This window comes from Trachymyrmex cornetzi, unplaced genomic scaffold (genome assembly GCF_001594075.2).
Source record: "Trachymyrmex cornetzi isolate Tcor2-1 unplaced genomic scaffold, Tcor1.1 scaffold217, whole genome shotgun sequence".
NCBI lineage: Eukaryota > Metazoa > Arthropoda > Insecta > Hymenoptera > Formicidae > Trachymyrmex > Trachymyrmex cornetzi.
In genome coordinates this window covers 563452-591365 of record NW_017296814.1, presented here as the reverse complement: position 1 = coordinate 591365, position 27914 = coordinate 563452, and the positions used below count along the sequence as shown (strand labels likewise).

Here is a 27914-nt window from a genome sequence, read left to right as displayed (position 1 = left end):
ATTTTACACACAATAGTGTACTATACTGCACCGCGTCGGCGCAGTAAACCTCCATCGATCGCCTGGGCAGTTGGGCACCGCTCGTTCTCGAGTCACGTGATCACACAGTAGTATCGTCATCAAAGGGGCCGACGCAAGCCGACGTAACGGTTGCGTCGGCACTGTCGGCAGCAGTCGTGCATTTGGTGCGGCCTTCCACCGGTGCTCGCGCTTCGGTTTGGTTCGCCTCTCCTTGTCTCGCTTCTGCCACACCTGCCTTTGTCGCCTCCTTTTTGACTTTTTTGACTTGTCGTGAAGCAACGCGCTTCTTTAGGCAACGTGGGTGAACACGCGCCGATATTGTCGCGTGTGCCGCCGCGTGGATGAAAATGCCGCGCAAAAGAGCATTCACGCTACACGAGACATCCGCTGGACGCAGAAACGTCACTAAAGTGAGTCCCCCATCGGCTGTCCTTCGATTTACGCAATCCTTGCGACTCACTGCTCTCGAAGGCAGTTACAACGGGCCACGTGCTTTTTAGCACGTTTTCAGAAATCGACGTGTCTAACCTCAAATCGGCCAGTGTCCATCATTCACACCAATGTTACCTATATTATACTTCGTCAGACGGTAGTTATCGAACCCATGTTAACCTAATTCCACAGAATTGCGCGATCTGCGCAAAGTCACATCGTTCGAGTAACCTTCAATTATGATATGACTAATTGTAAGAACACCGTGTCACACGGTGTCATCGTGTGACATGGATGAAAACAATACGTACGTAACATTCATGACAAGTGTTTCGAGACTTTTATTTTATTTTAATATATTGTCCAAAATGATAGAGATTTTTCTTTCGACAATGCACAGAAATACATTTCTATTTAGTTAAAGTTTTCTATTTCTATATCTACTGCATGTAAAAACTTATGAGTGTAACCAATCTGTTTACTTTGAACAGGAACGAGTGAAAGGTGATTTGGTGTGTGACTTTAATGTATAAAAAAAAATTGAAATTTCTTCAAGAATTGATCATAACATGTTCATATCATAAATAACATGATTTAGAAGAGTTCTTTTAGCATCTTACGTTAAAATATTCATCAGCGAAGAAACCAACTGCAATTCTTTTTAATCATTATTAGGGGATTGGCTATCAAAGTCGTTATAAGTCATCTACCAAATGAATGGTAATCATATTAAGACATATCAATCTGTGAAGAAATTTTTCTTGAAATTTAGAAACTACTTAAAACAATATAATATAGTAGTCTACTTTTCTTGTTAAAGATTGCAGTTCCATTATTATTAAACATACGAAACAGACCATCATAATTTACACCAAACAAATAGTAACAGTAATAATAAACTTATCAATGCTCAGCTTTAAGAAGTTATATATACCAGAAACCATCCATGTCTCTTAACCGGAGTTAATTAAAATTGAATTCAGACCTCTTAAGGTTTCCCACAGTAATTGATACGTTTCTTTAATTATGTTGCACAACCAGAAAATGGTAAAGCTGTAAAAAATCGTTTTGTCTTGATATTTGTTGCACATAATTACAACTATCGTAAAATGTTAAACTAAATTCACTATATTATTTTACTTTTCTTGCTATTCAAACAATTCTAGTTTTCAAAATAAACTTATATTCTTAATTAAATAATATATTTATTGTTTTTAATTTTCTTTGGTACTGCATGTATTATCATTTTTCCTGTCGACACTTTGCTTTATTACAACAAACAAACGTAATACAAAGTATTATGTTTATTATTTAAATGTAATAATTTGTATTACGTTTACTTGATAAACTAATAGTAAACTACATTTTGACAATACATAAAATATGACACTTTATTTTTTACAAACAGAAGCAAATTTCTATACATATTTATGAATGTTACGTACGTAATTGTTATGACGCACATTACTTTTATATCTGTTCGGGATACGATTTGATTGATCGACTTGTATGACCTGTCTTACTTGTGAACCTAATAAGGTCAACTAAGAGATAATTAAGCCCAATATTGCTGGCGATAAAATTTCTTCGTTATGATAATAACGATCGAATAAAACGTTACTCCACAATTGTGAGGTCTTCAATTCCATCGGTTTGGACTATAAATTTATACATATTTTATTAACTCATATATCATCGGAAAAATAATCTATACTTTAAGAGACCCTTGGAACTTTTAAGGTCAAATATAAACAGATATTACACGTTATCATTTCTCGTCATAATACAACACAAAACTATCGATCAAAGAACGGTCTCTATATTTCATCGCAAAATATACTCAAGAATGTTACAACCGAGAGCGTGAAATAATTCATAAGTATGTATGCGATGTGTTATTAACAGCTGTATAGAAAAAATAATGAAATACTTATGACGCGCACAAAAAGGCTAGTAATAAAAAAGAAAATGTTTTTCCTTGAACTGAAATATCATTGCTAATATATTCGCCAATACAGAAAAATGCACAAGTTGTTAAATCTATTGTTAACGATACACTTAATTAAATCCATTACTAATGATATAACGCATTCCTGGATTATATCCATTTAACGTATTATTAGGTATTATTATATAACATGATCACACATATTTCAAAGATTCATTCTTGTAAGGAAACAACAGTTATTTCTCAGTTAATTACATCTTACAGATTCCATTATAATGGGAATATGATAATTTATTAAGTCAGTGATTACATCAGCGTTACTTCTTTATCATATTTGCTTTAAAAATAATCAAGTAGAGCTAATGTTTCCATAACAAAATAATTAATATCTTTTTGTTATAAATATCTTCTTTCTTATTTATTATTTTTTAGTTAATTATGTAAATATTCTTTATTTCTCCATTTTTCCAGTCTACGTATAACTCACTACTCATATCTTTTCTTATGTAACGAATGTATTTAATAAACCTGTTTTTTATTGATGAAATAATTAATCAATAAAAAACAGGTTTATTAAATACATTATAAACAATAAATAATTCATCAATAAAAAACAGGTTTATTAAATACATTCATTACATAAGAAAAGATATGAGTAATTAGTTATACGTAGGCTGGAAAAATAGAAATAAAAAATATTTACATAATTAATTAAAAAATAATAAATAATAAATAATAAATAATAAATAATAAATAAAAAATAATAAATAATGAAAGATATTTATATTTATAATAAAAATATATTTTAATTAATTTGTTTCTCTAAACTAATGCACATGGTGTACTATTTATATTTGTTTTACTTCAATTTACTGTATTGGTATATACCATCAGTTTATCGATAAAGAACAGATGAATCATTCATTTAAAACTTTGAGTATAGCATGTGACTATCAGTAATAATCGACTACTAAAAAATGTCACGTGTTTTACCCCTAGTATAGTAATATTCCATACATGTTCTTCTCGTACTGTAAGAACACGTCGAAAACCGGTGCAATGGTGGGGTCAATGAAGATATTCGACGCCTTGGTTCGGTCGCCTTTCAGTGTCGACACTTCGTTCCGTCTGCAGTCATGTCAATCGCGTATCGCGATTTCTTCCGTTCACCACACGCTTCGAGTCGCGCCTGTTGCATTTTGTAAAGTCGTAATCTCGGATATCTACATATCTCGGAACTTTATCTTCGACGTAAGTGACATTTCGAAGAGGCCAATCACATTTTTTTACATTTTTCATGAATTTATCCATTTGTGACTTATGATTTATTATTCTTCGCTAGCTCTTATCAGTTGTGATCCATCGATGTATCGAGGTCGTTTCTCACTCAACATGACTGTCGGAAAACGAGAAAATATGCTAATGTGATGTAAATTTCCTCATTCGCTATTGCTAGCAAACATTCTTACATTCTCTCATCGAACTATATGAATTTATACTAACTTTTCAACATCACTTCATCGACATGATTCTTCGATATTGAAACTAACGACGCATACAATTACTTGGAAAAAAAAACCTGATCGCGCATTGTCATACTAGCGTAATTCTTTTCACACGGAAGATAGATGATGTAATAATAATTTATCTTCATAAACATTTAATATAATATCGTTTTAATGATACAAGTTTTTTATCGTTAAAATATTAATATAACATAATACCGTTAATAATAACATCGTTTCATTCATATAAATTCTTCATTCAGAAGTTAAAGTGTATTATATCAATTTTTTAATTTTATACAATGTCTCATCACTTATATCCCGAGATTGTTCCATTTCTTATGGAAAAATGAAAATAACGTTACGATTTATGTAACTTTCTTATAAGATAAAAGTTCTATTAAACTTTTACAGATGTAGATAGTTAGATAAGATAGTTACTTGTACAGATAAGTTAGTTTTTATATAAAAATGCTTCATTCACCACGTAAAAATACTATGTAAACTCTAGTTATATATATTTTTTACTTTATGCACATTTATCATCATATGTGACATAAAAGGTCTATTCGCGTTGTTTGTACTTTATGGACTCAGCATCTTCGCTTTCTCTCTTCAAATATTTGTCTCATTTTAGGTTCAAAAATTTTGAGGGATTTTTTTGAAGCAATGCTAACAGACCTAATGTTATTACTCAGTGAATTATCCGATATTTTAAAACACTGAATGCAAGTAAAATAAAAAAGCATCATATAGCTGCAACTTAAATCTGAGAAATCTTAAATTTAGTCTAAAATTTTTCTGTTAATAAGATTATATATTTTATAGAGAATAAATATATATATATTTGAAATGGGTTTTATCTGCACACAATGCTCAAATTATTTTTTTGACTATAAATTCTTGCATAATTATCTGCCAAAATTTTTATTGATAAATTTATGCTTTTTCATACATTTCATTCCTTTTTGTAATTTTTTAAAAAATTAATTTGTTATTTAAAAAATTAATTTGTTATTGGACTTATACGGGAAATCCACTTTTTCCGGTAGATAATTGTTCCATCATTAAAGAGAAACACTGTTCCTTATATCGATATCATCTCAGAAAATTTTCTGCCTATCCTCAAAAAATATATAAAAATCAGTAAGGCTGTCTTAGAATTTACGGCCAATATATAATCAGTTCTTATGTTAAGACCATCTTAAGCAATGTCTTAAGATACTAATACGGCTCTCTGATTGATGATATTTTAAAACTATACTTGGACAGTTTTAAATATAAAAATCGACTATGAATACCGGCCTATATCTCACAATCAACTCAATGCATAGTGTACAAAATTTCATGTCATGATTATGACATATGTTGAACAGACAAAACATCAACTTAAAACTAAAGTCCATAAGCACATTATTAACGTTCAAAAAGAAAAGTGGTTCTCCTGTTGTATTCAACCGCAGTCTTGCAACTAATCACGGTAAATTCTAAGTGTAATGACTTACAGATTTCAAACGAATCAAGCTATAATAAAAGATTAATTTCTGAAATGGTGCATATAAGGAAACAAAAACATGAATTTAGCTAAATCACAAGGAATTACTGTTTATGTCGTCCCTCCTTAATTTTTTATCTCCTACCTAATTTTTCCCAACATTCTATACATTCTCCTTCCTACATATTCCCCCCTTTTCCATATTTTCTATGCCTTGCCTTTGTCATCTTATCTTTGTATGTTTTTCAATTTCATTTCCATTATCAGTCTCATCGGTCAAACTTCGTTCTTCTGTGTCGATCTTAATATTTTCTATAGGTATGTTTTTCAATACATCTTCTTTCTGTATTCCTAATAAGTTTGTGCACACAATCAAAAACACTAAGTATTTGTATTACCGGTCTACTTAAGTTTCGTTAAAATTTTGAATTAAATTTTTAACTCGATATTATATAATTTTATATTTTTAGCAATAAAATTATTTACAAATTTTAATATATTATCCAGCATTAATAAGATCTTTATAAAATGTCTGCATCAAATTAGTAAATTGCTAAGTAATTTTATTTGTGGAGTATTACTATTGTAGTTTAATTGATTTGCGTTTCAAAACCGAAAAATCAATTTAGCGCACAATTTAAATGACTACATAAGTAATATATAAATTTACATAGAATTATTTAAGCACTTAAGATCCAACTTGACTGTTTTTTTTTTCTTGTTATGCGTTCACATGTAAGGTCCTAAAAACTCTTTGTTTAATATTGTTTCTATAGTTTTATAATTTATATAATTTATATTTTTTAGAGATTTTATTTATTTATTTATTTTTCAGAGATAAATGTTTAACATATCCGAGTGCTAATTTAACATAATGTGATTATATTATTTGTTAATGTATAAATTTTACATTACATTAACATTTCTTAGTATCAAAAGAGTACAATTTATGAATAAATAAACAAATAACAGGAAAATAATATATTTCAAAGTGTAAATTCAAGATTAAATGAATAAATACATGTGTTAATTTAATATATCAAAAAGTGTTAATTTTACTGAAAAATATACTTTCACAGTTTACTTACAAATTGTGATTTACATTTTTGTGTTAATTCTTTTACATAATATTTGTATTACTTTAATTAAATATTCATCTTATGTTAAAATAAAATAGAAAATCTGAATGGGCTATACGGAACGTGTGTTAAACTTAGCACTAATTTTCCAAGTGTAATTAATATTTTTTTTCCAGAAAAAAAATTATTGTATTCTTTTTTTATTCAAGCCGTTCTTCAATTCTATAAATGACTGTTTCAACAATTTTTGTTTTTGCGGAAGTATATAATTCCATATACAACTTTAATTATTCTTGTGTTTTATCTAAAAATAGCAAGAAAGAATAATTAAACATGTTATTTAAAGATTATTAGAAACATATAGAATTGGTATAGAAATGTGTTAAACACAATTCATTGTGCGCAAAATATTTTAAACGATATTTTAAACGATATTTTTATGTGTAATTTAAACATGTCGCGAAAATATAATAGCACTTTTCTAGCTGTTTTGTTAAGTATGGAAATTTCTTTTGTGAAGAAAAAATGTGATAATTTTATCATATGATAGTGAATTCGGTTGAATGCATTAGTCTGCACATTAATGTGCACTGTAAAAAATAAAGTGGTAATTTTAACTTAAAGAGTAAAGAATAATGGACATTGTGAAATATGCAAAAATGTTAAAATGAAATTACAAAAATATTAATTTTAACATTTTGCGTGTTTCAGAAAGTCCACTATACATCTTTAAGTTGAAATTAACATTTTATTTTTTTATAGTGTGCATATTAAAACCGTGTTGTACACTGATCTAATCTGGGTAAAAGTAAAATGCAAATATTTCGAATTATAAAATATAGATTTTATTTAATATCACAATAAAATATATTGAGAATTTCACAGTTTAATCCGTTTTTACATTTATATTAAACACACATCTTTATTTGTATATGATGGCTTTAATATGTAACGACTTTAAGTGCACTCTGAGTACTTACGTCCAATCGAATTCGCTATTAGTTGGAATTGCGTTATACTGTAATTTAAATAATCGCGGTAAAGCCTATTCTACAATTGCGTAAGTGTATTTGTTAGTGGTTGTAGTTGTAAGAATTGGCCAATCACAGTCGGATATTTTTCTCGTATTTAGTTATAATTGGTGAATTTTTACAACTACGATCACTTACAATTGCGCAATTGTAGAATAGGCTCACGTTAAACTAAATAAATGATATAAAATTATTTATGCATATCTATTATTCCATAAAATACAAAGGCTTCATGTATGTAACAAATTGGCACGAAAAATCTTTAAATAATGGAAATTATACTATTGCTTATAATTTGTTGATACCGTAACAAAACCACGATTTGCAAGATATTTAATAATTAAAAGAGAAAAAGTATCATGTAGAAACTTCTGTAAAGTCAAAAGAAAGTAATTATTTTTTATAATTAATTTTTTCGGATTCTTAATGGAATAGCACGATATTTATAGATAAATTTTTGCAGAGGCGTTTACAAGGACTTCAAGAATGTCGATATGAGTTTCGTGTTGGAATTTCATTCTGTTCGCATAAATCATGATCTTGACGCAATAGTTCAAATACCGTGAAAACTCATATAAACCGATATGTCACATAAATTTAAAAAACTAATTTTTTATAAAGTGATAATTATTAAATTAGATTAATTTTCTCTATTTTGCAGAGTCCAAGGTGATCTTTATCTACAACAGATTCGTTTTTGTACTCTGTTCAAATATCAAACGCTCCACGCAAGGAATGGAAGAATCTCAAAGGTGAAAAGCTAGATTTTAATCAAAATTTAAATATATTCTTGTTTTTATTCGTATTTGTAATTGTTGTACGTATCCGTTTTAAATAATATGGTTTTTATTTTTATTAACATTTTAAATAGACAAGTACTCGATATTACTTGGTATTTTTAAGAAACTTGTTACGATTATTTTATCAGATTTTTCATAATTTTTTACTTTACTCACAGATATTAAATTATTCTCTAACTAGAGGACGGCTAAGTAATATATATATACACACAGATTTAGCCTAACTTTAAATATGATTAGTACTCTCTCCCTCTTCCTCGTATTCATGAACAAGTAATAAATAATATTTAAGTATGCGCAAGAAATTTGCGTCAAAAGCTTCTCGTGTGTCTTTTTTTCTGTAAATTCTTACAAAATTTGTATTTAAATGAATAATTAGGCAACGCATGTATCTAATAAAAAAAATTGTTATTTTATAATTAAAACATTTTAATATTTTAACATTAATTTCTGCAACATTAATTTCCGTACGTACAATATCGATTCGTAATTTAATAAAAATTTCCAAAACTTTCAAATTCTTCGCAAATACTTGAATATTGTGTCGTGCTATTTGCTTATAAATTAGTGAGGGGAAAAATACCAAACTTATTTAAAGTTACGCGAAATCCGAGTACACACTACTTGATCCTTCCTTTATAAATTAAAGAAAATTGACAATTTTATTTGAAAAATACGACTTTTACTTACTACAAAAAATGTTACATATGCAGTAATTTTATCTTACAGACATGAGGAATCCGATATGTACAAGGAACAGCCACCTTGCAGTTTTCGAAAATTGGGAGGTAATCCTTTATAATATACTAGCATAACAAAACAATTTTTTGTTTGGAAAAAAAGAAAGAAAAAAATAACGATTTGTATTATCACTACACTTTCTACTGCAAATCGATCCGGTTTATATGGTTCTTAATAATCAGATTGATCTTATGATTGCAGATATGATTCCAGCACGTGTCGTGCTGTACATGCTTTCGTTTTCCGGATTCCTCGTATCTTTTATGATGAGAACGGACATTAATATCGCTATGGTGGCTATGGCGAAGTTGCCATCAACATCAGACAATGAAACCGCCGTGGTAACGTCTCAGTGCAACACAATATCAAATACGTCATATTCAGAGAACACTACTGTAATCAGACCGGAGGTACAATTGTATAATGTACACATTATTTGTTTTTTTATCCATGTATCATTCATTTTGTCAGATCCTCAAAATAACAATTTTTTTATTTCCCCGACAAAAAAGGAACTTTCCAATCTATGCAGAGAAAAATTTTTTGTTCTTTTATACAATTCTCTTTTATCAAATTGCATTAATCCCTTCAAATCCTGTATACATTGTAATGGATATCAAATTTGAAGATATCTTGAAATTATTTAATTCTATCGACCTCATGTTAGAGCAGCTGTCCATAATAATGTATATGTTAAAAAAATAGTTAAAATTTTGAAAAAATTAATTGTTTAGTATAAATTACTTAATAAAGTTCCCTTGAATTAAATTTTAAAAACGTTTTTTTAATACAGTTAAAATCTATTAAAATCAGGTCTGAAGAGGTTTGAATGGCTCATATTAGTAAATATTTGTTCAGTCGCGCTGACAGATTTATTTTAGTCGGAATACTTTATTGTATATAGTGAACTGGCAAGATCAACATCACGATAATCTCTTTGAGTACAATGAATGCGGTATAGATACTTTGTATGTCGTAATATATAACGTAAGAACAGATGTATTTAACGTATTGACGTCAAGACCAAGAAAAATTTCTTTAAAAAATATTCAGTGTACAAGTTTTAATAAAAAAACAAAGTAAAGTTATGAAAAAAAATTCAATAGCAGATCAAATAAGTGATTGTAAGAGCAAATTATGTTATTACCATAACAAAAAATATCACATTTACTCACAATAATCATAAATAAATTATGATGTCATTGTGTATTAAAAGCTCATAGTGTGTGACATCATATTATCTTAATCTGTATGTGTCAACAATATCACAGTGAGGTGACAACCTTTATCACAGTTTCATATTGATGTCATAACAATATCAATCTGTGACAAAGCGGACATTTGCGCGTCATCTTAATTTTATTATGATATTACTGTAACTTTTTTTGCTATGGAAATAATTTCATCACCTGTTTTATAAGATAATTCAAGCTAGTAAGATTAATGAGTTACTAAAAATTTTTCACCATTAGTAATGAAGAAAAACCATTAGCACAACAAGAAAGATTTTATTAAATTAAAAGTATATCGCTTATTTATTTGTTCTTAAAAACTATAAATCTTTCCCTACTCTATCTTTTTAAAACTATAATTTTTAAGAAAACAACGAATGATTTGTGACCAGGAAAGATTGAAACTAATACTTATTAAACACTTCCTTGGACCGTCAATAAATTTAACTCTTAATAAATTTTTTCTTAATAAGTTTAACCTTCCCTCCCCATTTTTCAATCCGGTAAAAAGCTAATCCTCTTAATTCAAACTTATCGCAATTAACAGAATATTTGCGCATATACTGCACTATAATATATCATATCTTTATTCTTACAAACAGGACGCTGGTGAGTTCGAGTGGAGTCCAACTATTCAATCAGCCATTCTCAGTTCCTTTTATTGGTGTTATATACTTTCGCAAATGCTCGGCGGTGTTCTCACTCAGTACTTCGGTACTAAAACCATATTCGGCGGATCTCAAGTCATCACTGCCGTTTGCAGTCTGCTTATGCCGACTGCCGCGGAGATTCATTATGGGGCCATGATAGCGTTACGTAGTATACAGGGCTTTGCCAGTGTAAGTCACTAATCATCAAATAAAAAAACCCCGCACTATAATTATACGGAAAATTGAGTCCCAGTGAAATCAGTTAGTTTTCACATATGATCAACTTACAATGTGGTGACCAAAAGATCACAAAACTAAATAATAGAGTTTTTATGGTGTATTAAAAGAGTAAAACTGATGCTCACGAAGCATCTTTGACGTACCATAATTTAAGAATTATCCATGCTTTGAGTCATGTGTATGTAACATTTTTGTTCACCATATTATAAGCTACAATATATGTGAAACTCATTGCACCTAATTTGCTATATATTATTTATATATATAATTAATTAATTAAACTATTAATCCTTTATATGATGAACTTTACTATCGTATATCTAGACAAGATAAATATTTAAAGAATATCATAAAGACTAAAAGACATTTCAAATCTTTTGGATAGAACAATCTTTTAAATATTATTGAAATTTATCTATTAATTAGGATAGCAAGAAAAGATTTTTGTGACTTATGTTGATTTTTTTATTGAGAACAGGGACTCACGTGGCCCGCGATGTACGCCGTAATCGGGCACTGGATTCCACCCGTGGAACGCTCACGCTTCATGTCTTCCTTTCAAGGTATGTTATAAATTACCGGCTAACAGAGATTTTCGTGTGTTACAGTGAAACTTCGATACGTTCGATCCAAAATTAGGCGAAAACTATGCGCGTAGCCTCATATTACAGTCGCAAGTATATAATGCCGTAAAATGCAGCTCGCATATTTCTTTCGATTGTGTTCACGAGAATACTAATGCACGCTTCTTTCAGAATGGAATACGGAAGTTCGAATGAGAAACTACATATTATTGTTTCAGTCAAAATTCCGGATCAAGAAAATAATCTCTTGCTAAAATGAAAATAATTCTCTATAAACGTTGCGCATCGATCTGCGCCAGAATTGATCACTTGTTAATGATCCCGAAATAGTTCATCTCCACGAGGTTGCATTCGCCGGACCGAGGGGTATACTCAACAGCGACCGCTCAACAGCATGAGAAAGGCCGAGTATACTTCCAGCTGGTAGAATCAGCCGGACTCGTCGAACATGTATATTGTCTCTATATACTTGTCTTTCTTATATGTACAAATTCTATCTTTTGACTACATTCATTTGTCTGCAGTACGCGCGCGCGCGCAATTAATAAATCTCTAATCATCTTTCTCACTCAAACTTTTCCAGAGACGGACCACAAGTTTCATTTTATACATTTGTTTTATTCACACTATGGCGCGCGTTAATTTTTTTTTGCTCTCTAAACTATTACACCTAAGCTACCTATTAGACTTTATTTCTATTAGCACAAAATATCGAATATTATTTATATCCTCCAATCCGTTTTGTACGATCTATAATTCGCGTCTGATTTAGGAATAGAATAAATAGTTTGATTTTATATGCTGTGTATTTTTTAATATATATTTTATTTATTGTATTCTAATTCTGTAAATGTTTTCTTTTCGTATTATACATATAAAATTATCAAAAATATCTCAAATTCTGACATGAATTATAAATCGTTTAAAGTGGTCATTAAACAAATGTTATTTGACTATTTTGAGTATAATTTATGGTATTAAAAATATTAATTATGAACGTACATAAATTTGCACACGAGTGTATTTATAACAAATAACACAAGGCAGCAACAATAGAAATGCTATTATGGAAATAAAGATCTGCACTTTCTTCTTGACTTATACGCGTATAACTTCATTTTTTCAATATGATATATTTTTTGTGATTCTCTGCGTAAGAAGAGTGACACTTATTTTGCAGGTAGAACGAGAGTTTAAACTTTTATTATTTGCAGACATAGAAGTTTCATTGTCCCACTATTAACAGCTTCATCATGCCCTATCACCGTCCCTGCGTACTAAGTCTTTACTTAAATCGCTTTACAGAGTGAGATACGATACACCTCAACTGAAGAGTGATCATCACCACGCATGAGTCGTAACAAATCAAGATGAAGACCATTCGACAAGCATCATGTTTCAGCTTCCTTCCGGATCGTAGGGTGAGCTATTCCTAACATCTAGATTGTCTATATTCAGGGTTCAGCATCGGCATTGGATTGACCTATCCGTTGTGCGCGTTCATCATCGCCCACTTCGGATGGAGGATTGTATTCTACACGACTGGCACCATCAGTCTCGTCTGGTGTATCTTTTGGTATCTTTGCGCCTTCGACACACCTGCTTTGCATCCCCGAATATCTAAGCCGGAACTTCGTTACATTCAGGAATGCGTTAGAAATCAAGTTATCGGAGCAGACGAGGTAAAGTGATTCATATATAGTAAGTGATTATTAACTCTTAAACACCTCACTTCGGAAACGACACTAATGTATAGCGTACTCAATCCAATTCAATTGCTTATAACTTTCATAAAAATGAATATATTATAAAAAAATTCTTTTTAATCGAAACGCTAGACATTAAGAAACATAATAGTTCCAGGCAAATGTATCTTTATTAATAAAAAAAAAAACAATAAAATAATGTACAGACAATGAGAGCTTTACACAACGTAGGATTTGGTGCGCAATTTATATAACAATCATAAAATGTTCATATAATATACTATTAATTAAAGTTATTAATTAAAGAATAAAATGAAACAATATATATAAAATAGATAATTGTTACAAGTGTTATCCAGATGGAAGTCAGATAAGTAACGTTGCTTATCTGACTTCCATCTGGATAACACTTGTGACGATCGTATATTTTATATTGTTTCAATTTATTCTTTAATTAATAATGAAAATAGTTGCGTCTTGTAATCGTACCTTTTATAATTTGACTTGCGCTTTGAATAACTGAGTTGAGCTATGGAGAAGGTTAGTCATTTGGCTAAACAGCGAAGAGACAGAAATTGAGCTACTCCCAACCAGACAATCTCCCAGGGAGATACTCATCCTCGGTCTCACATAAAGCATAATTTTAACTTTATCCAACGTTTTCTGTCGACACATCTATTTTAATGTTATACGAATTGACTGAAGATGGTTTGAAGTAAACTGAAACGTCCTAATAAGTTTATATTGGAAGTCATTGTTTTTAATATATTAGAACATTTTATGATTGTTATATAAATTGTGCACCAACTCCCGCGCTGTGTAAAGCTCTATTGTCCGTACATTATTTTATTGTGTTTTAATCTCGAGAGCCCGAGTTAGTTATTTTTAATAATAAAAAAAAATTATAAGCAATAGAAAAAACATTGAAAAAGAAGCCTAGTATGCCATACCGAAAACGCATTTAAGAAATATCTTAGAATGAACGCACGTAATTACATTTTTTTTTTTCTCTTAAAGGATCTGCCCGTTCCTTGGAAGTCTATACTCACGTCTTTGCCAGCATGGGCTATCGGTATTACAACCTTCGGAAGAATATGGGTACATTATGTCTTTATCATTCCCGGCCCGATGTATATGAAGACGGTGTTAGGATTCAGTATACAAGCGGTACGTATTTATCATTTGAAAATATTCTTTTTAAAATTTTTTCAATACATAATGGCTAACGCATATAATAATAAACGTTATTAATTCGTTTAGAACGGTATCCTGTCAGGTGCACCATTTATCTGTAGCTACCTAAGCTCCGTTGTATTCTGCTACGTTGCGGATCTCCTAGTCACGCGGCAAATCATGACTTTAATCACTGTGCGCAAGATAAATACCGCACTATGTGAGTTCATTTGTGACTTTCCTTAAATTAACCAATACTCGGAAGATAAATTGCAGCAATCGATTTTTTTTGCTTATAGCTCAAGTGGTTCCCGGAATACTTATGGTCTTAATTGGATACTTGGGCTGCGATATTATCCTGGTTTTAATCGTGTGGTTTATAGCTGTTACTCTCATAACAGCCGGCTACGCGGGCGCAATGGCCAGCGTCGTCGACATCGCACCCAATTTTGCTGGTCAGTGCGCGTATTTTCAGTACGAATATATTTATTTGTATGGAAATATGAATTTATAAATCAATATTTATTATTTTCAGGACCAGTGTTAGCATTCGCGCAGACAATTCACATGACCGCTAGTTTCCTATCTCCTATAGCAGCTGGTCTGCTCACACAAGAAAGCGTAAGCGTTTATATTTTCTTCTTTTATTTTTCTCTATCTCTATCTCTTTCTAAAAAGCCAAAATAACGTTACGTTTTCTGCAGCAATCTCTCGATTCGTGGAGAAGAGTATTTGCCGTTACTGCAGGTGTATCTTGCAGTACATATATTGCCTACCAAATATTTGGTACAGCCGACATACAGGCGTGGAACTATCCTGATCAAAAATATCCTCAATCTATTCGAGAAGAATGCCTATTAAATGATTCAACAAAGAAAAAGAGCAAGATTGTTCCGAGCCGAAAGAATCCATCAGAATAAGCGTGATGTATCTTTATTTCGGTTTCTTATTTTCCTGCTGTTGCCATTCCTTATATTAAAACTTAAATCTTTTAACACGCAAAATACAGTCGAATATATGTACGAAAAATACCTATTTTCAATACCGTTCTATCATTGTAAATAGATCTGATTGTTGATATGAAAGAAATTATATAGTTGTCAGGGTATTATGTATAATGAAGAAAGATATTTTTATGAAATGATTACCTCAGGTACATGACAAAATGTTTCAAATCAGATGTGACACAGATTATGCAGTATACTGATAATAGTACATTCATATAAGATAAAATGATACAATTTCGAACATCGTACAATTCTAAACGAAATAAGATTTGAATTAAATTTTTGAAGTTTGATTTTTTCTTATTTAGTAACCTTTAGTACCGAGTTCAATACCCTTCCACATAAAGAGAGGATTACCATATTTAAATCTTGAAAATCAGATTTTATTTCGTTTAGAATTGAACAATGTTGAAAATTGTACCACCTTATCCTACATATTGTGCACAAATGTTCAAAGAAATAATTGATAATAAGTAGAGCGCATTTGTAAGATATCACACGTTGCGCAATCCTAATCGGGTAATTCGAGATGCGGAGTGTTTTCTCGACAATGCTAATAATATCTTCAGATATTTAGACGTGGACCACACGCAATTGTTTTTGCGTATTATCATCGCTCAAGCTTAAAGTAAATCTTTTTATTTTATTATTGGCGATCTTAAGAAAGCAACATATTTTAATTACCCGAGTAGGATGAATTCAATGTGAAATCTCACAAACTTCTTTTAATGACAAGTACTAACGTATGATATTCCTCGAATTTGTTTGTTTAAATTACATTCTGTATTCTGAAGTTATTGTACAATAATTTATTTGAAAAATGACTTAAGAATGAGAATGGATTCATGAGAATGGATCTTATAAGAGTACTAAACAGTTACTTATTTTTCTTTAGTTGTATGCGTACGCTCCAGAGCAATGATAATTTTATATATACACTACTGTCGAAAAGTTTGCGGACATGGGGCTTAAAATTGCATAATATTCAGTTCATCGTAACTCGGTAAAAAATCATCGCAGGCAAAAAAGTAAGAAAGCATTTTAAAGCTTGAAACTTATACTTCAGCATGCTTTGACCGCTTTTCAAAAAAATTTTGTCTTTACAGTTCTGTATCTTAATAAATATCACGTTGTTGTATTTCTTAAAATTATGTACATTTAATAGTGCGCAGTTTGATAAAAAGTTTTTTTTTTTTTTCAAAAAATTCAATATTTATGGGAAACAATACAAAGATTTACCTCCAAAATGCTTTTTTAAAAATTTTCTTATGATTTTTCTTGACTGAATTACATTATTAAAGTTAAACCTGCATAGCTCACAACATTAAAATTCGGTGAAATACCATCGTAAAAAATTAAAGAAGTATTTTGAAGTTCGAAGTTTGTACTTTAAGTTTCTGATTGTTTTTAAATGTAATTCTACAGAATTGAGAAGATAAAATTTTTTGTGATTTTGTACCAAATTTCACCGTTAGTTATTTAACAATGCAGGTTTAGCTTCAATATTGCGTAATTTAGTCAAGAAAAATCATAAGAAAATTTTTAAAAAGGCATTTTGGAGGTAAATCTTTGTACTGTTTCTCGAAAAAAAACTTTTTATCAAACTGTGCACTGTTAAATGTACGTAATTTTAAAAAATACAACAACGTGATATTTATTAAGATACAGTATCATAAAGACAAAATTTTTTTTAAAAGCGGTCATGCTGAAATATAAGTTTTAAGCTTTAAAATGCTGTTTTATTTTTTTGTCTGTAATGATTTTTTACCGAGTTACGATGACCTGAATGTTATGCAATTTTAAGTTCCATGTCCGGAAACTTTTCGACGGTAGTGTATATAAAACTCTTTAATAGTTTAAACATATATACAAACATATATATTTACGTTATTTGTATGCAGCTCGTAAGGGTCATTTCAAGGTCATGCCGTCTATGCCACATAATACATCTTTTCATACCATAAAAATTATGTCTAAGACATTTTGTCGAAAAATGAATAGTTTCGGAAATAATTGTTTGCTTCCATACTTTTTCCCCACCCTGTATATATATATATGCTTGTATATAGTTAAAACATGCGAAAAAATAATAAGTACTTATCAAGTTTAAAAAGAGATACTTAAAATATACACTTACTAAGCTTTTATTATAAAATAATTCTAGAATAGAATAGTTTTAACGATCATCCATTAGAGAGAATTAAGTAAAATCATGAATTGGGATTATTTTTATTGGCACTTATACTTTTTCCTATCAGTGCCTTGTGGTACGTATAGATTTTAAAGTTAGTAATAAAATTTCAATAGAATTTTCTTGAGCTGCGTTCGAAAATACTATCAGAGTACCTTTGAGTATCATCTTATCCTTGTTATTTATCGAAAATTTTAAACAAGAATAAAGTTATACTCGAAAGGACTCATATAGTGTTTTTGAACGCATTCTTGATACATCTAATAATATATTAGATTTTACAAATTAGTGAGGGTTTTCACAATACCTAACAAAATGTTCACTTTTGTAAATTATTATAACTTGCCATTATATCGTGCGGAATGCAAAAGAATATTTATTGTATAACGTCATGAAAATCATATGAAGCGAATAAATTTTTAAGAGCCTAATTTCATATAATATTAAGATAAATATTAATAAGTATGTCAACTTTATAAACGATGTAAAAAATTATGTTGCCGATTATGTTTTATTTCTCTAAAAATTTTTATATTTATAAATGCATTATATGCAACCATTTCGTTAGTCGTCGTGTATATGCACATGTTCTAGAAAATAGTGAGAATGCTACAAATTTAATACTTAAATAGCTTTCATCAAAATCAATTTGATTTGTTTTTCTAATTTTATCTTATTATTCGCAAATAAGATATTTTATATGTTGGTAACTCAAATATATTAATACGTAAATATTTTTGTAAAGATGTAATTTTTATGATTGTGCTACGTAATATTTACATACGTATACGTTTACGATATCTTTATCGTGTATAATATACTTGTAAAAACTGAATATTGCACATAAAAGAAAATGCTTTTATTTTTATTGTCTGAGATGCATCATAAATAATTAATGAAATTAAAAATAATTTAAAAAATATATTTTTTACTTTAAATTACATATGTTTCGTTTAATATAAAGTTTATCAAATGTATCTACTATTTCAAAAAGACACTATAGTACATTAAATAAATAATCTTAATAAAAAATAACTAGAGGAGAGAGAGAAATTTATTCTGTTTTCTTTAACATGACCAGTTCATTTTTTATTTCATATCCCATGTATAAACGCAATCTCTGACATAAAATATATTTTTAAAAACATGTTTATGAAAGCATTTTCAGCTGATGTGTAACGAAATAATGTCAACAGTATAACACGTTAATTTTTCTTTTTTATTCATTTATCATCATAACTAATGTGAAATTCATGAAATTTTAGCATTTTTTTATAGTAAAGGACCAGGAGCGCCAAGAAATATAATAGATTAGCAATAGTATACTGTACACAATTTATAGGTATACTAATAGTATAATACTGTATTATGAGATAAAAAATGTTGAATTCCCCGGTGAGAGTTTAACAAATATTAAACAATGCAAATATGCGATTTAATTCAAAATACATGAACATATATAGTTTTATTAATTGTTGCATTTTTATTGTGCTTTGAACCGTAGCCATCCCATTTCTGTTTTAAATTGCAGATCGATTATATTACGCGTTGTATATATTCAATTTTCTAAATTTAGATAGATATAATGTCGACTGAATATGATTGATGATACTTGATATTCCACATAGTTTAAATTATCGATAACATAACACAAATATCGTTTTGTTAGAAACAGATTTGCTATATATCATTAAACAGTGATAAATAAAAAAAATAAATTTCTGCTAATCGCGAATGGCAAATGCAACAAATTTCAAGAAGTGAGTTACATAATTATTTTTGTCCTTAAGGTAATAAATAATTTTCTTAATGTAAAATAATTTTTCTATGCGGTGACCAAATACATTTAGTGGATCTCATACCATTTTAAATAATACAAAATCGATTTATCAATAAATATGTGGATGGACATATTACAAAAAAGAGAATAAGACGAAACATAGCACATTACAAGAATAAATGCAATTAATTATTAGTTTGTTTCTTATTTATAGAATTAGTAGATAATGCTAATTTTATTAAATTATCTGGAATATGTTATTTAAAATTTTTCAGTTATTCTATTTACTTTTGTGCCATATATATATTTATTAAAAATGTTTATAATATACTCTCTTTCTTGTGTGTGCATCAGTTTATATAATATTTAACTCTGGAAGAGGGACAATAAAGATCAAATGCAAATCTCATATTCTATTGAAATTTTTCAGAAGAAAAAAAGAAAATAAAATAAGCCACATCTAAACAATCTAATAATTTTTTTCTTTCATTTTCTTTCGATCTTTATCATCCATGAAATATATTTAGATACCACGAAAAGCTTAAAGTAAAAGCATTACATTGTAAAAATATGCCAGAGCTTTATATTGTAAAAATATGTTATAATTGAATTTTAATTTTTTTCTCTTCATACTTTCATTTATTTAATAAACTTAAAGATTTAACTGAATTTAATATATCTAGAGAGAGAGAGAGAGAGAGAGGATTTTTATAAATCTCAAAGAAAATCTTGAAACGCTTAGTTAAAAAACATAAAAGATGATAATATCAAAGACATTCAATTTAAAAACAATTTCTTGCAAAAATTACTCTAATATTAATCACTTTTTACCAAGCTTGATTTATCTGTAAAATATTTTTCCTCTTATTTATATTCATAATTTGTTCTATGAATTTCTAACAGTCTAATATATCTTCTACATATTCTGTCATAGAAGATACAAATTTATGAGAGTAAATGATATTTCGAGCTCTATTTTATAATCTCATTGTTGTACATTTTTCTATGTACCATAAATCGATGAACGATATTCCAGAATTAAACATATCAATCAATTTTGAAGCAATGGATCCGCAAGAGATGCTATATTTATTTATCATACATTTTCTCTTTTGATCCATTCCTTCACATTAAAATAAAATGAAAAGAAACTTGACTCACAGGTAAGATGCGCAGCGGCGGAGTTATAACTGCATTTCAATACGGCGTCGATCTGTAAGATACAAATTTGTCCAAATTATCACAACGCCCAAAATAATTGATATCGAAATATTATGCGAATACTAATACAATATTACTCTAATGCAAATAATTACAATTTAAAAGCAAAATAATAAGACCTGTTATTTTTAGCCAAAATAAAAAATAATGAATTATTAGGCCTTTTTCTTACACGATTCATCTTTCCTTTTTTTTTCTTTTTATGTAAAAAAAAATAGAAAACAAACTATCCAAGAAGTTCAGTTAAAAAGAACAGCAATACATAAATTACTCACCCCATAGTTGCTCCGCCGTTGCCCGATGCTTCCCCGGGCCTCGTCCTCCTCTCAAACTCTCCTGTTTCTTCAGATTCGCAATATTCACACAACACTCACTCGCGAATTATAGTTAATTACGTATGATGGCACACAGTAACTAGCGAAATACGATAATCGTACGGTACGACATTTCCAAATTGATAGCACGCGACGCGCATATCTCTGTGTCACGGCGGAAAAGTGACGAGGTAAAATATGGGATCGTATGAAGCTATTATCAGTTCGCGATGTCTCGTAAATTAGTGGAATGGAATTAATGGAGGAGCATCGAGCGGTGTAGAATTCTATGCTTTCGAGTTACCGCGGCACTCCAAATTCACGTTGCATAATGGAGAATTATCGAAGTGGCAGATCAACTGCGTCTAATTAAACCGCACCGTACGTCACTTTAGGCTCCTATTGCGTAACTCTTTATTTTAGGCCCCTATATTCTGTAACTCGACAGAGTCGTTACATTGTTGCGCAATTTTTTTACTTACGTAACGATATCGTTACCTGCTTTTTAAAAAATTACAGGAGGGAGGCCTTAATGGCAATAACAATGGATGCCACTTCCATTTAGCGACACAAGTCAACAAAAATATCGCTTTGTTACTCATTATGCAAAGAAAGATAGAGTCGATTTGTGTCACTAATGCCCGTTTCTACCAATGTGAATTAATTTTAATCTCGGTTCCACACTTACTCTTCATCTTTTTCTTATTTTTAAAACTAGAAAAAGATGAAGAATTAGTTGAACCGAGATTAAAGTTAAACTGCATTGGTAGAAACAGGCATAAATGGAAGATATATAATCAGATATCGTACAATTGTCCCCTGGTAAAAATAAAAATTAGAGAGTAAGTCGAATGTAACTATCTCGGTTCCACACTTACTCTTCATCTTTTTCTTATTTTTAAAACTAGAAAAAGATGAAGAATAGTTGAACCGAGATTAAAATTAAACTGCATTGGTAGAAACAGGCATAAATGGAAGATACATAATCCGATATCGTACAATTGTCCCCTGATAAAAATAAAAATTAGAGAGTAAGTCGAATGTAATGGGAGAGTAACAGAAGCGTAAATGAAACTTCTAGAAGGCGAAAATTGGAGCAATGAAATGTAAAAGAAGCATTCACGCTTTTTTACATTTTGATGTTTCCATTTTCGCCTTCTAGAAATTTCGTTTACGCTTTCGTTACTCTCTCATTACATCTGATTTACGCTCCGATTTTTATCTTCATCAGGGTCGCTGCGCAGATTTTGTACAGAGTAAAAAAACTGTATAACAATACAACGATATCGTTGCGGTCGTTAAAAGTTACGGAATAGGAGCCTTAACTCGGAGCCGATCCGTTTCGCACTTGCGGCGTTCAGCAAATGGCCGACGAATTCAAAGGCACCTATAGCTAACTTCACGCAACACTACGCAAGTCAATTTAACGGTCGGTTACAGAGCTGGCCAAACGGTTGAAATTTGCTTGTTCTATTGGCACGAGAGATACTCTGGAATTTAGATAATCTGCGTACTGCAAAGACACGATTCTACCCACAGAATACAGATATCATCGCGAAACAGCGATTCAACGTTTCTATAATCTATCCCCTTTGATTCCCTGATGAAAATAAAAATCGGAGCGTATATCGAATGTAATGGGAGAGTAACAAAAGCGTAAACGAAACTTCTAGAAAACGAAAATTAAAACATCAAATTATAAAAGAAGTGTAAATGCTTCTTTTACATTTCATTGTTCCAATTTTCGCCTTACAGAAGTTTCGTTCATACTTTTATTACTCTTTTATTGCATCTGATTTATGTTCCGATTTATATTTTCATCAGGGTTGCTTTATGATCGAACGGCGAAAAATATCTCACCTCGATAAGCATACGATCGTTCGCCGTGGGGATCTAATTGTCCTCGTAATCGTCTTGAGAATAAGAACATTATTCGTAGCCAATAATCGCGAGTAATATTTGGACGGAATTAATAATTCACGGAGCGATACGCGTCGCTACCTATCCGCTCGAGCTACGCCGCGCAAGTGGTAGTGTGAGGAGTACTGTGACTACTGTGAGTAGTGTGAGTAGCGTCGCCAACCGCGGCGGCCGCGGCGCGGTGTGACGTCACGCAGTAAGTCCCTCTCCCCCTCGCGCGAGCCGTACGCGGCGTACGCCGCAAAAAAACACAAACATCACGGTCGCGCGTCAACCGCCGATTTATTTCGCCGTTTCTAAATATATTTTTCTACGAAATTAACTCTCCGAATATTCTATTCCTTCTCAATTTTTCTCTTCTCAAATAGCTGCACAACTGATCCATTTTAAACTCGGAAAGTATTCGCTTTCTTAAGTCCTTTATAAATTAGCGTAATCTATATATATTTAACGAATTAGAAAAGAATTCAAAAATATGTATTTTTATATATGAGTATTTGTGTAAATATGGATATTTGCGCTATTTGTAATAAGAGTAATGATTAATTTGTATATAAAAAGCAAAATATGATTTATTCTTATACAATAAAGCACGTATAAAATTAAGAAATAGAAAAGGATCGATTGGAAAAAAATAGATATATTTTGAATATGAAAAAGAACTCACAATTGTCGTAAAGATAAAGCGACATAAAAGCGAAATATTGACTCTCATTCAATATTTTTAAAACAGAAATGGAACGAAACAGAAATTCATTTTGTAAATGGTGAATCATGAAAAATAGAATTCTTTTATGACTCTATGCTATCCGCTTTTACAGAAATAATGTACTGGCCAATACCAAAAAACAGTAATTAATTATTTATTTTTAACATTAAAGGCTCTGTTATTCATGGAGGATTTTTAGTACTCCAAATAAGTAATTAATTACTATCTTTCGATAATAAATGGTACCTATAATTTCCATGAACGAATTATACTCTTACACACATTGCCAATTTCGAGTTTTGTAAAATTCATTTTGTTGTTCAACTAAAAATGTTCAAAAATGTAGTGATTATATTACCTAAATTTTTATACGTATCCAGTAGAGTAGTTGAGGATATTTTTTTAAATTTTATATGGTTTTTCTTAGAAATAAAACATATATTTCAGTTTATACAAAACAAAAACGCAAGATCGATTGCAGTATTTAAGAATTACTAAAGTGAGAATACCGAGAATTTCAGTTTCGAATCTGTGAACTTAAATCATCATTATAAGGTGTTATCTTGATGAAATACGTGAATGGATAACAAAATAGCACACTATTTCCGAGGTATTAGTAGTATAAAAAGTGATAACAGGTAATAAACGCGTTTATAATTGGAACGATTGAATAGTTGAGATTTTATTTTGAGCACATACAGTAGGTACAAAAAGTATTCGTTAAGGCAATTTCTTATTTAGAAAAATCTTATTTGTAAAAAATAAATATTAAATAACAATTTTATACAACGAACACGTTTTATCCTAATATAAATAAAAAAAGTTTGCGTGTTCATGATCTTAAAAGTTAAATTTTTTGACTACAAATACTTGTTTCGTCCAAATAATACAATTTTTCATTTTCGCTTGTTTTTAAGATAATACATCTTCATTATTACACATCTTGGTAGATGAAATAATTTTGAGAAATGTATTTTACTACAATATATTTTATTTTTTGTCAATAAATTGCTAATTACTGTTTAATTTTTCAAAATTAAGGTTTCTTTTAAGATATTTTCTTTATAGATTCTTGAATATGTTCTTTTTTTTTATTATACATTTACTTTAACTTTATGCATATATTTAATTTATTTATAGATACTATTAATTTCGATAATACTGAATATAATTTTAGTAGGAACAGGAAAGAAACTATAAGAGATCTTATAATTATATTACTAGAAATTTTATAGTAAATTTGGTATTGGGAAAATTTAAAAAGCATACCGTACGTTGTTGTTTAGAAGAATGTTATAACTATCGCTTATTATTTATTTGAAATAGTAATTTTGACAAAAAAAGCAGTTAACAATTTACGACGCGATATAATTTTAAGACAGATATTTAAAAAAAGACATACAATTTTTAATAAGTAAGGAAAGAGATCATAGAATTATTATATTACTACATTTGTAACACTTGAAATTTATCAATGAAAGTTTAAAAAAGGCATTATCAAAATTATATGCCTTTTGTTAAGAGAGTATTATAACTATCATACTCTCAAATTTATCAGTATTAATTAATTTACAGACGTCATAAGATATTTTTTTAATTATAATTTTATCAAGACCTCTCGTAAATGAGCACGTAAAAGTTGTTTATTACCTTTACTATCGTGTGCATTGAGTACTTATTAACGTCAGAAGCTGCGTACTGTTAACCAATTTTGCTGTTGACATTAGATTAGATATCCGCAGAACAAGATATTCACTGCGATTGAAATATGTGAATTATATATAATTCTAACTATGAAAGTTAACCGATGTGTTACATCGTTACATGAAAATACATATATCTAATAGAAGCATATGAGAAAACAGTGCTTATCACCTCAGTATCGCATTTTAAAGCATCTCAAGTCATATCTGCGATTATATGCGAATTTCATCAAAGTGTTATATTCGTATTTGAATCTCGCTGCGCGTTAAAATATTTTCCGTCCTTCTCAGAAGAGTTCATACAGATAGCACGTGATAGCGAATTCGCAAAATCACTAACGTGAGCGTACCACATTCGTTGTATTTATCAAGATATCTTTGATAACAACGATAATATGAAATATAAGGGGCAAGTAATACCTGAGCAGAGATAGTGTTACACTAGACCGTGATACGTGCGGAATAAAATCGAAGTGCCATCAAATACAATTGTTACAGATAATTACCACAATGAGGTAAGAAAAAAGTTTTCTGAGAACTAAATTCAAGAATGAAATAGACATTCAATTTGCTCTTTGTGTGACGATCTTTTATGATTTTTCAAACGATACACAACTAGATTTTAAAATGTTTTCAAATTTTACGAAGAAGTGTAAATTAATCGTTGTATATTAAAGCTGCTAATTAAATTTAATTCAGAACAAAACGTTTAATTTTTACTCGTATACGAAAAATAAATTAGAGTAGACAGAATTAATTTTTAATTTCGCACGTCTCAAAATTTCTGATATGAATATGAAATAAAAGACTATAAATTTGTTTGTGCAGATTGTGGATATTATTGACTGCATTCTTGTTAGTCGCAATACTCGTTGCGGAAACTTCTGCAAAAAAATCGAATAAAGATGTGGAATCAAGAAACGGCAATGAAAAAGAGGGGAAGGTCGATGTAGAACACCATACAAAGTAAGTAATTGATGAACAGAATAGAAACATTTATTCAAATTCTCGCCATATATATTCAACGTTTTTATTTTATTTTCTCAGTGTAGCAAATTTAATTATTACTTCTGGATAAGCTTTATAAATGCATAAATTTACGTCTAAACAAACACCTAAAATAATAAATCATTAGTTTTAAATTAGCCATTTCAATTGATTAATGTTTGTCATTTATTTATTTTAAATTTGCATTTTTAATAGAAATGTTGATTTCTATATAATTTCTATATAATTAAATTTCTCTATATAATTGAAATATTTTTTTAGGGATAAACAGTCCAAGAAAAGAGACAAACATGTGAAAGAGCACAAGAAAAGGAAAAATAGCTCGGAACGAAACAACGAAGACCCTTCCGAAAAACATTCAGATGCGAAAAATTCTAAGTCAGAACAGAAATGGAGGAAAAAGCAGGTCAATGGTGAAGTGAATGAAGAAGGAAATAGAAATATCGAAAACAAATTAAAATATTTGAAAGATAAAACAGGAACGCAAAATAAGAAAGACAAAAATGCTAAAGAGCGATCGAAAGAACCCGAAACATTACTTGAAGATCCTCAAATATCTGAAATCCATCAAAAATCGAAGAGAAGCTTAAAAGAGGAGAAACATAGGAAGAGATCGAAAAATAATGAGGAAGTAACAAATGTAGAGGAAAATCCAAATAATGATGTTCCAAGAAGGAAAACAAAGCACTCCAAATCAGATAATTCTGAACAAGTTAATGATGCTGTTCACAAAAACGAAAGGAAGACAAAACACGATAAGAAAAAGAGAAAGGAAGAGGTATCCAAGAACACAGAATCTAAAGGAAAAATGAAAGAATTCTTCGAAGCTGATGTAATATCTACAGATTCCGAGAAAGAAGAAATTCTGGACAAGACAAAGACGGATAAACAGGAAGTTCAGGGAACATCGACGAGAAGCAAGAAAAATAGAAAAACGCGTGAAGTAGTGCAAGAAGAAGAGGAAGCTGATATAACATCTGCAGATTCCGGGAAAGAAGAAACTGTCGACAAAACAAAAAAGGATAAAGTTCATGAAACATCAAAGGAGTGCAAGAAAAATAAAAAAAAGCGTGAAATAGTGCAAGAAGAAGAAACTGAGGAAGAGCCAGTGAAAGAAAATTTTATTTTAGAGGAAGACAATGTAAATGACATTGAAACAAATGAGAACGAACATAAAGAAGAATCAATTCCAACTAACGACGACATAGATCGCACGTATCTGGATACGCCTTCTGACTCAGAGAACTAAGTTAATAAAGCGAGAAAATATAATCTTCTATCCTTCCATTAGAATGAAATCACTGTGCAAACATCGGCGCAATGATGAAGCATATAGATAATCAATTGATAAAAGCTAAAAAAGTGTGCAATATTTTTAAATTTAATTAAATTTTTTTGAAATTATATTAAAATTTCGTTTAAAA

General features: G+C 29.9%; 1 protein-coding gene across 5 annotated transcripts; it reads left to right on the top strand.

The window, feature by feature from the left end:
* The first annotated feature begins 143 nt into the window (after positions 1 to 143).
* Positions 144 to 27894, top strand: LOC108760075 (sialin). Of its 5 annotated transcripts, none has more exons than XM_018505864.1 (13): positions 8196 to 8263; positions 9041 to 9099; positions 9254 to 9462; positions 10887 to 11123; positions 11653 to 11737; positions 13217 to 13440; positions 14482 to 14631; positions 14725 to 14857; positions 14937 to 15092; positions 15173 to 15258; positions 15342 to 15534; positions 26343 to 26448; positions 26752 to 27894. In XM_018505864.1, exons 1-13 carry the CDS (start codon positions 8247 to 8249, stop codon positions 27737 to 27739), a joined length of 2643 nt encoding a protein of 880 aa, XP_018361366.1. In that variant the 5' UTR covers positions 8196 to 8246; the 3' UTR covers positions 27740 to 27894. The 5 variants fall into 5 exon arrangements, with proteins under 5 accessions (XP_018361363.1, XP_018361362.1, XP_018361364.1 ...); XM_018505863.1 differs by having other exon boundaries at positions 8199 to 8263; positions 15342 to 15505; positions 26311 to 26448; XM_018505861.1 differs by lacking the exons at positions 26343 to 26448; positions 26752 to 27894 and adding an exon at positions 144 to 431 and having other exon boundaries at positions 8173 to 8263; positions 15342 to 16715.
* The last annotated feature ends 20 nt before the right edge of the window (positions 27895 to 27914 follow it).